The 10360-nt window shown below is 39.2% G+C and overlaps 1 protein-coding gene across 1 annotated transcript; it reads right to left on the bottom strand.

Annotated features, from left to right (window-relative positions):
• Nucleotides 1-1084: 1084 nt before the first annotated feature.
• On the bottom strand, nt 1085-5693 carry LOC136950046 (glucagon receptor-like). Its single transcript, XM_067244132.1, has 12 exons — nt 5597-5693; nt 5332-5439; nt 4878-4999; nt 4260-4366; nt 3587-3743; nt 3133-3292; nt 2979-3039; nt 2816-2885; nt 2539-2630; nt 2188-2326; nt 1444-1485; nt 1085-1156 (listed from the first exon to the last, which is right to left on the bottom strand). Exons 1-12 carry the CDS (start codon nt 5691-5693, stop codon nt 1085-1087), a joined length of 1227 nt encoding a protein of 408 aa, XP_067100233.1.
• Nucleotides 5694-10360: the final 4667 nt, after the last annotated feature.

Genomic DNA, 10360 nt, shown 5'->3' with positions numbered 1-10360 from the left:
TATTAAAAAACTATTAAAACTAAGTATCATGTTTGCAATAATTTTTCCATATGAGAATGCATTTATTGTAGCAAAATTAAATGGAAAGTATTGCATTGTCATTTCAATGCCGTCCAGTAGGCTATTTTTTACTTGAAAACATATTTATTTATCATTTGAGCATTTAATTTATAATTTAAACCTTTAATAAATAATTTGAGAATCACATTTTTCATTTGGCTTATAATGGGAAACATTCGTCCATAAACCCAGGCCGTGCCGTTGTAAAGCAACCGATGTCTGCCAGTGTAGACAATTGTATTAATCACTCTCACTGGGTAAATCAAATTGACTACATAGTTGATACACTCCATTGCGTAGGCTAATGCTTAGGGTTATTCATTTAGTCATTTAGCAGACGCTCTTATCCAGAGCGACTTACAGTAAGTACAGGGACATTCCCCCTGAGGCAAGTAGGGTGAAGTGCCTTGCCAAAGGACACAATAGTTATAGGTTATAGTCTATTTCTAGAGGCACGTAGCCTAAATGTATATTATCTGAATAATTCAGAAAGACACATCTCCCAATATCTCTTTTAATATAATTTTCGCATATTCCAATAATTAAAAATAAAATAATGGATGTGCAAAGACATGCGACTTGTAAATACAAATATATTAACAATATATAATATAATTCACAATATACCACTCTTGATGTGGATAAACACAGAACAGAACACATCAACATAAGTAGGCCAACACAAGTAGAACATCACTTAACCAGAATCTACATCTACAACGTTTGGAGGGAGCTCCACAGGGTCTCTCAGGTGAACCAGAAAGGACACCTGCATTCACAGAGTTGACCCTGTAGCCTCATTGCGAAAGGACTCTGGCACGTTGTCGTGGATTGCCTCAGTGGGGCAGTGTGGTAGAGAGGTCCGTGGCGCATGGGAGATCATCAGAGGTAGCTGCCTGACAGTTTGCGCATGTGGAGCCAGTGAATCATCCGACATGGCTCGAGTCGGCGTGGCCGAAGACACGTTATCCACTCGGGCGGTTGCGATGGAGAAGGGCTCGACTCGAGATTCCGTTCCGGTTAGTCACTGTCTACAACACATGGTCTCCACATCCATCCTCCAGTTACGCAGTTTATTTCGCAGCTCTGTCTTTACCTGACGTCACAGCAAACAAAACAGATAAACCACCCAAAGCAACAGACATTTGACAGAATGGAATCTGGACAGATGCATAAGCAGTCCGGCCAAACCGGCTGCCGGAAAGCACAGGTTATTTTCTAGCAGCTTCCAATGGAAGCATAAAGCACTAGATTAGAGTTGTGAGGCAGAAAGGGCACAGGACGGCACTGTGTCTTTCAGGAACAGGGATGGACTCCAGAGACATGACCGACTTTCAGTAGTCAGCAAAGGGAGAATATCAGAGAATTTCGAGAGACACATACCTCTTTGTTTGAGTAACAGTAAAGCACAGCCACCAAAAAGCCCTGGAGAGAGAAAAGTTGTCTCTAAATTGCCATTGCAATATGTTGCAATAACTGTTGGATTCTCACAAGAAACCTTAACCTTCTGTCATGTACTGATGACATGATTAGCAAGGGACAATGATCTGCAGTGTATAGGCACAGATGTATCAGAAATGTATCAATACTTACCTTACGGAAATACTATCTTTGATATTTAGCAATAATATGACGGGTTGTACATCTTGTCCACCATGTAATATGTTGTCTTATACACAATAATGGTGTAGAATTACTATACAACCACAAATGTACATTTAGTCATTTAGCAGACGTTCTTATCCAGTGCGACTTACAGTAAGTACAGGGACATTCCCCCGAGGCAAGTAGGGTGAAGTGCCTTGCCCAAGGACACAACGTCATTTTGCACGGCCGACAATCAAACCAACAACCTTCTGAATAATAGCCTGACTCCCTAACCGCTCAGCCATCTGAATGTAACAGCTGAGACAGGTGTAACTTGGCCGACTAAATCAATCATCAAGGACACGCTTTTGCTCACAAGCTCCTTCTGCAAACAACTGTTATTGTAAAGGTGAACGTAGGAGAAACCGACCTAAAAAACGGTAGGTTTAGTTTTTGAGCATACTAATCGATGAATTCTGCTGTAATCTGCTGAGATCCTGAACATAACACCCTCATCATTGAGACTTGCATTTCACCTACCTGAAATGAGTTGAGAAACAGTGTGAAAAACACTTTGATGTAGCGCAGAGTATCAGTGGTTTGTTCATCAGTAGCGAAGATGAAGATGACTTCATGTATACCAAACAGAGGGATGAGTGTCAAGGTAGCCTTGGCCAGCCTATTAAATCGCAGGAAAGATAACCTCAATTATTGCACTTGATATCTAATTTGATCTTATCCCCTTTTTGTCATAATCAATTACTTAACTGCTGCAGATGAGGTACATTATATCCATGCAAAGTAATACCTTTAAGTCAGAGAGCAAAACATATGCAAATAAAATCTGATTATAATGGCTATAAAATAATCATAATGGCTTCCATTACTTACCGGTACTTGTAATCAGGGTAGCCATTTTGGTTGCTGGCACGCAGTTTGGAGAGTATAACCTTCACAATCTTCACGAATATCATAAAATTGATCTGTTGAAGTTATTGAATAATCTTTTTAAAATCTCTCAAAACCAACAGACCAACGTGAGACAACACAAACCATGCAACGAAAAGCACAGGAAATACATTTCTGTGTGTGATCGCACACAATTATGCATGCACACATATACACAAGCATCCAAGGGGTTTGACAAGTTTACGCTAGCTATCCTCACCAAGGAAGCAAACAGGATGGGAAAACGAATTATCCACCAGTAGTTCATGTTTTCATTAACAGCCCAGCATCTGAGAACACAAATGTTTTTGTTTACTACAGTTTTTCACAGAGGAATCAATATCACAAAGTAATTGAGACAACATGGGAACACACACACTCACTCATTGTTCTCTTTCAACAGTTTAGCCAACATCCAAGGTATGACAAATAATAAAGGAGTCCCTAGGGAGAAATGAAAACATCACAACAAATACAGTACATGTGCAATACAGTAATGACCAGAAATTTACCTTGGTTTGAGAACGCAGCACTTACCCCAGCCAAGGCAGATGTATGGGAGGTACTTGTTGTGGTCTATGAAGACTGAGGCAATGAGCACGGAATACAAGTAGATGGCTTCTCCAAAAAACCAATAATGATTGGCCAGAACACAGTACTGCATCAGTACCTGGGCTAACCGGCAGCCAATTGCAGCCTGGGAGAGATTGAACATTTATAATTATATAAAAGATCAATCAACAAATACAAAATGCTAGAAAAACCATATCCATACTGTATCTCCTTACACTTGCGTAAATGTCACTCAAATCTGATTAAATATGATATAAATATAAGCCATATGGCAAATGACCCATAGGTAGCTTCTTATACTGATGCCCTGCTGTTACCCCGTTGAACTTTGTAACCTTAGAAGCTTTAGAGAAGAGTCATGGGGTTTTACTAGGCTGTAACTAAATCATCAAGGGATGACCTTTGACCCCCAACCCACCTGGTGACTTAGCATCTCTCCCAAGTCCGTCTGCCTCATGATCTCTCGGCCCCAGTGACGCTCCAGCATCGTATCCTTGACGATAACTGACACAGCTCGCAAGATGAAAGACACAAACAGATTGGCGTGGATGTAGTTCCTGGTGCAGTGTAGTTTCCTGTCAGGGAAGCAGTTTTACTCTTAGATATGAGTACATAATATCGTGGAGTTCAGCATTATAACATTATGTTTGAATGTCTGTTGTATAAAGAAATGTTTGATTATTGGCATTATGTTTGTGTATTAGACCAAGTTAGGTGGGTAAAACTGCTTTCACACACTTGAATGAAATAAGTTTTCAAGAAAAATCTCCCAGAAAGAGTAACTGTTAATTACTCAGTGTACATTTGTACCCCTTTCTGAAACTACACAATTATGTCTGTCACATTTATTCTTTATTTGTTAAGAGGCCATCTGGGCATTTATAATGAAATATTCAGTCAGAACATAGAGTAGCAATGCTATATTTCTCATTATATGAGGTATAGAATATCTCACTGAACAGCATGGTTAGTCTGACAGTATTCACATTACTTATGTTATCTTGTGGGTAATAGGGCTTCCTGGGAGAATTTCCTTAAGGAGTCCACGCTGAGATTTGTTTCTGAGGCCATTTATCATTGTGAGTGCTTACCTTATTCCCAGGAGAATGATAAGAGCTGAGATCAGGGTGCAGAGAGACAGGGTGTAGCCCACTGTGTAGAGAGTTTTGAAGCTCACCATCAACTGCTTGAACCACAGCTGTGAAGACAAACGTGTGACCAGGGCAACTCATGTTGTTGTTGTGATAATAACAAGTATGATTCAGCAGCAAAAAATGATTCTATGTTGGATGAAAAATGTCTGTGTAATACTGTTTATTGACAAACAAGGTGCTTTGGCCTCAGAATAACACTTTATTCTAAATAATACAGTAAATACAGTGTTATTGTTCGGTATGTGGCTAGACACCACAGAGATTTCCTTCCAACATTTCACTTACCAATAAACTCTATTACCCTGTTTCCCAGACATGGATTAAGTCCTCAAGTAAGAGAAAAATTATATGAAAACGTTTTTATCCATGTCCATATCTGGGAAACTGGGCCTTTATCACTGTTTTTGATACCACCATCTGAAAACACCATTTCATTCTACAAATTACTAGTTAATAGAAGTACAAACTATTAAAAAACTAGGTTGCTGTTACATATGGGATAAAAGGCAGTGTTATGCATCTGAAGTTTTGGGAGAAGCAAGTTCCTCGATATACCTCGTAAGACGTGACATCCGGCTCGTCCTCGCATTGGGACATGTCTCTCCAAACCTGTCCGTCCTCAATCAGCACCCAGCGTCCGTTAAGACCACACTGGCGAAGCACCACACCGTGAGACACTGGACAACCATGTGTGACAGGCACAGAGATGCTGTATGAGTCACGTTAGTGAATGTTAACACACGTAGCCACAGGTATGCACAGACACTTGCCAAAAAAACATTTGCTCACATGAACACTAAGATTAATGCTGAGATGCAGTATGCAGTTACGTGTCCTCCATTTTACTTTTCTCCAAGAAATTATACAATTAATTCAGTTCGAAATCTTGAATTGCATACAGTTGTATTAAAAACAAAAAGCTTCAGGGTTTTTGAAATAACTCGGAAGAAAGGAAATTCAAATGACCACGCATAGATTTGTCCATGTATAGAGTTATATAAAAAGTCACCCTTGTCAAACCAAGGCAGGTAAGAGGGACAGGACACATTGATCAAAGCTCCTGGTGCCCCATCAGGCCAGCAGACATATCGGTCAAATGTCCTGTTGCAGAAAAGGCCTACAAAAGAAGTCAAAATTTGCTAACTTTTCTGCACAGTTTGACAGAAATCAGTGAAGTGAGACAGGAAGGTTCTGAGGAGACATGCAGGAAATGGCTTAGGCTGGTTTTGAACCCATGCCCCTGTGGTAAGGCATCAGTTTACATGTGGTTTCACCTTGAGGAAAGGGCTCATCTTGAATCATTTGTCTACACTCCTCTCGGTACTGGATCCATTTAAGGTAGGTTTCTTCCAGCACCTTTCCATAGACCATTTCATACTAAAAAAAAAAAAATAATGCACATTTTATTGTCTTTTTCAACACCAGACATTGTACAAGATCCTTCCACAAACCGCCATTGACATTATAATTATTTTAAATGGTCACCTTAAGTACATGAAAGATCAAGAGGCAGGCTAGGAACATTTTAATCACTCTTTGTGGATGAGCTTCAATCTGTGAGGGCAAACAACAATAACACATTTTATTTTAAAGATATCAGCATATTAAGCATATCAAATTGCAAATTGCTAAATCTTCCTTCTCACCTTATCGCCAACACCTGTGTGTGATAATAAATGTATGAACCACAAACGGTCTATATGTAAATCTTGTCCCATCCATATTAAAATGAATCTTGCATACTTTTTAACAGAGGGTTAAGGTTAATTGAGCTAGCTGAGGCTCTATAGGACATTTGTAACTTTTCATACAGCACCTGTATTAGTTGCTAGGCAACATTGTTGCGGTATCTTGGCCTCCTGACCAATGAAGTTGAGTTGTTGATGGAATACCGTGACACAGTATCAGAATGCTATTTTTGTGAGCTCGTAAGTACAGTACAAGATCTGTTCATCTACACTAACCTTTCAAGCCTGAGGTAATCTATAGTTGAGAGGTCAACAATAGATTAGAGAATTTTCTTAAATTATTGCTAGCAATTGTCATTTGTATGCAATCACTGCCTGAACTCTGAAATCTCTAGCTATGGACTGTATCCATAGGTTATGGCATGTTCTGAAGAATCAGATTATATTATCATATATTTCTCTGCTTCTGTGCAAAATCTTCTGGATTCATATAAAGAGTTTCAGCCCTCGAAATCTGATCTGGCACCTTCTGATATAATCCAATTCACTTTGTTGATCCTGAAGGAAATTTCCATTACAAATAACTATTATTTGCAAGCTTTGGTTACAAAGCTTGTTGTTTGATTGCTTGTCAAATGTGAAAATAGCTTTCTTAGCTGACTGTAATCTAAATTAAACCCTCCTCCCTATAACTGACTGATGAAGTGTAGGATCTCTGGCTTTGCTTATAAATGTAACAACCTGTAACATAAACTGCAACCAAGACAGGTGGTCAAATTAACTAAGAATGTCCCACAACCAGGTACAAGGGATGTTTGAATACTGGTCCTATGTCTCAAACAAACCAGTCAGCTGTGGCTGAAAGGTAATGTGCCAGAGATCATGAGAGGTTAAAGGATCTCCCATCTTGGGAAATGAAGAATCAAAGAAGGATGGCAGAGGGGGTAGAAAGGTGAAGGTAATCTGACCCTATGAGAGGCTCATACTTCCTGTCTATAACACAACACAGCAAGCTCAGGCACAAAACAGTCATTTAGTTTGCCAGCTAATATATTTTTTCATCTCAAGCATAGTTCTACCAATCGGAAGTATCAGATGAAAGCCACCATAGTTATTGACAGTGCAGTCCTTCGAAAACAAACACACTGTTGTTTCAGTGATTCCATTTCACCTTGAAGATGAAAGGGGAATGTCACAAATCTGTCAGAGCTTTTATAGACAAGCTGTTTGACTGCATACTGAACTGTTTATATATGTAACAGACGTGGTCTTGCAAGGGTTCGAACCTGCCACCTCTGACATCCCAAGCGCCACCACTACCAACTACGCCAACGAAAAGCTAGCAATACGTTGACGCGGTTGGCCTGTTACATACCTGAGGAGTGAGTTTCACCGATACACACTGGCTACATATACATTACTTTTTCTGTTACCATACCAACACACAACCAAACCCAGCAAGGGCAGCTTTGTGGTAAGTTAGGATATGGGGAAAGCTCCAATATATTCTTAGAAAAAATTAAAATAATGAATACAATAGAGAGGAACTAAGGAAAATAAGGAAACTTTTAACCACTTTTATTTGGGAGTGACTTGAATCCAAGAACATCTCGTAAAATGCTGCTGAATGTTCTTTACAATCTCTTGTAAGGCACAACAGTTCTTATCACTCAAAACAGAGTGTAGGCAAAGCCAGAGTTCACAGTTACACCCCAAGGGACTTTGGGGGAAATGACTTGTGTACTACTGAATCTTGTTGATAAATTTGATGTGTGGAACTCACAAACCGGCCACAGTCAAGTAACATAGCCTGTGGTTGTGCCATGTTCATCCACTTCATGCTAACCCCATGAGCCTTCCAACACAGCCACAACAACACCCACAGGACAGCTACAATGCTAATCAGCTAGCCAGACACCTGGGCCTCTGGAGCAGCCTGCGCCACAGGTTAGCATCTCTGTGCCTCCTGGGCTGACAAACACAGACACGTCAGAATGACAGAAAGTACTTGGTGTTTTTTCTCGTCTGGCAGGAGGCTGCTGGTTAGTCTTTGCCTGTGGCAGACAATCGCAAGAGTCCCCATGGAAACAAATCCTATTGGGTCTTCTGACTGACACAAAAGCAAGAAATTGTGGCTACTGGCATGATCCTAGAGCAATGTGGGCTACCGCAACATGTTCCGCTTTTCCTATTCTGTCAAATCCTTGTAAATGTCACTGGTATGGAAATAACCCTGCTCTACCATCAACGAAAAAAGAAAAATGTCTTGGAGTGAAGATCTGGGTGGGTTCATGTCTATAGAACAACATCATTGAGTGTCTGGGGGTAGGATGTAGGGAAATCAGTGTCAGTCATGTCCAACAGGCATGGCTCATATACCAGGCTTGCTGTGCTGTGTAAATCTCTCAAGATCACAGTGAAACAGACTTATAATTCACTATAAATTGTCCTGCAAAATGATTGTATTTTCATCACCACCACTTGCTGGCATTTCACAGAACTTAGGAAGTTTAATACACGGCCTGCGAAATGTACACAAAAAAACGCCAAGGTAATAACAAATAAAGCATCATAAAAGAGATACAACTAAACTATAACGATACTAGAGTAGTTCAGACCTAAAATATTTTAATATCGTGCTCTAAGGAAGGTCATATGCTGAAATATTAGTATCCTTTGTTTGGTGACCGTAATAAATTGGTGAACCTGAGGAACTATCCCTGTTCTTTTTCTCAAAAGTTGGTGAGTGCTACCATAAATCCTTTTATGTTTTTTTCTGGAATATGAAACGTTCCTTATTTGTTTACATTTTATCTTTAAAGTCTGATATATAATAATCATTATAATAAACTCTCCTTAACCTAAATGATGGGTAGATATTGAAAGTTTGTTACATGTGGACCGTACCTCATTTGAGGAATAGTTGAGCAAAAGATTAAGTTACAAAAAGTTATTTACTATTTGTGTTCAAAGCAGATTAACTTACTTAATTACTTTTAAAAACATTAAATGTCTGGTTGTGAATATTATGTTACTAGGTTGTGAAAGGAACTTGGTTCCTGAATTATAGATGCATGTGATCCAATGGATTTGGCATTAGGAATAAATCATCATACACACATCAACTAAGGCGCATATGGGAATTCACATCAGCGCCCACCATCCAACGATTTAACACTCTACTTGAACAATTCCCGGTGCTATCTAACATTAGGCAAATACGTTTATAATTTACCTAACTTTCTAGATACAGTGGTCTCTCTGTATTTGAGGGGCACACAAATCAACAATCCCCCCGACCAAAAATACATATATATATATAATATATATAACACACACACGCGCATACTTACAATCTATTGCCAAAAAAAAAATTCCCATAAAAGAAACAATGTCTGAGGCTGTGATAATTGATGGAACCCAAATTTCTCCAACATTGAAAGTGTATAGCCACTTCCAATTAACCTGACAACCTGGGTATACGGAGATCGAGTGATTAAAACGGTCTATTATGTATATAGGATTCTAAATGAGCTAAACAAAGTCATCGCAGATGTTCAAAAAACAATTTCCACATTAAAAACTAAGAACTAAAATTCTAAATGACTAACTGTCACTTCCAACAGGTGATACAGATTAGCCAATGAAGCATCTATAAACCATATCCTACTTTATGTATTAAACGGATATGTACTGTCCTATAATTTATAGTAGGCTACGTTTAACACGCGATCCAAACATCCAAGCATCTAAATAGCCAATGACAGCGTGATTGTGCAAAATATTTTTTATAAAGATGCTCACAATCCAATAAAGAGTACTTTTATTTTTTTTTAAGTTACATTTTGAGGAGAAAAAAAAGCTTATGTAGAAAGAGTACAAAAACATTCCCCAACACTGGAATGTTACAATGCAACCAAACACAAGCAAGCAAACAAAAAATAATGTTGCAAACAGAAAATGACCAAATAATTCTCATCATTTAAAATGAATACAACGTAGTCGATGCGAAACAGAATAACCAATAGATGGCTAAATATGACCTTTTTTATAGTTGATTTATTACATGCATGCAATAAAGAAAGACACTACTTACAGTCAGGGTTCTTGATAAGATGCTCCGTGGAAGATGTTGTCTGCTGCAAGACAGCCTAGGCTATGCAACCATGTCTGCGCTTTCGAGTGCGTGAGTGATACCACGAGTTGAGAAATAGACAAGTAGACAAGTAGAAGCAGGGCCGGTTCCAGGGGGTGCAGGGGTGGGAGCGCCCCCCCATTTTCTGCCGCGCCCCCCCCAGCTCCTTCTGACTTCAGCCAAAAATGTTACATACAGATACGGATATTTTGACG

This window comes from Osmerus mordax, chromosome 10 (genome assembly GCF_038355195.1).
Source record: "Osmerus mordax isolate fOsmMor3 chromosome 10, fOsmMor3.pri, whole genome shotgun sequence".
Classification (NCBI taxonomy): domain Eukaryota; kingdom Metazoa; phylum Chordata; class Actinopteri; order Osmeriformes; family Osmeridae; genus Osmerus; species Osmerus mordax.
Note: the sequence above shows the minus strand (reverse complement) of the source record. Positions and strands in the feature narration are given on the sequence as shown.

Excerpts from the sequence above, each read along its gene's own strand:
- LOC136950046 (XM_067244132.1), bottom strand. The coding sequence starts at position 5,693 with ATGGTCTATGGAAAGGTGCTGGAAGAAACCTACCTTAAATGGATCCAG. Across the intron at positions 3,293-3,586 it reads GAGAGATGCTAAGTCACCAG|GCTGCAATTGGCTGCCGGTT; the intron begins GTGGGTTGGGGG and ends AATCTCTCCCAG. Across the intron at positions 1,157-1,443 it reads ACTGTTACTCAAACAAAGAG|GTAAAGACAGAGCTGCGAAA; the intron begins GTATGTGTCTCT and ends CTGTGACGTCAG.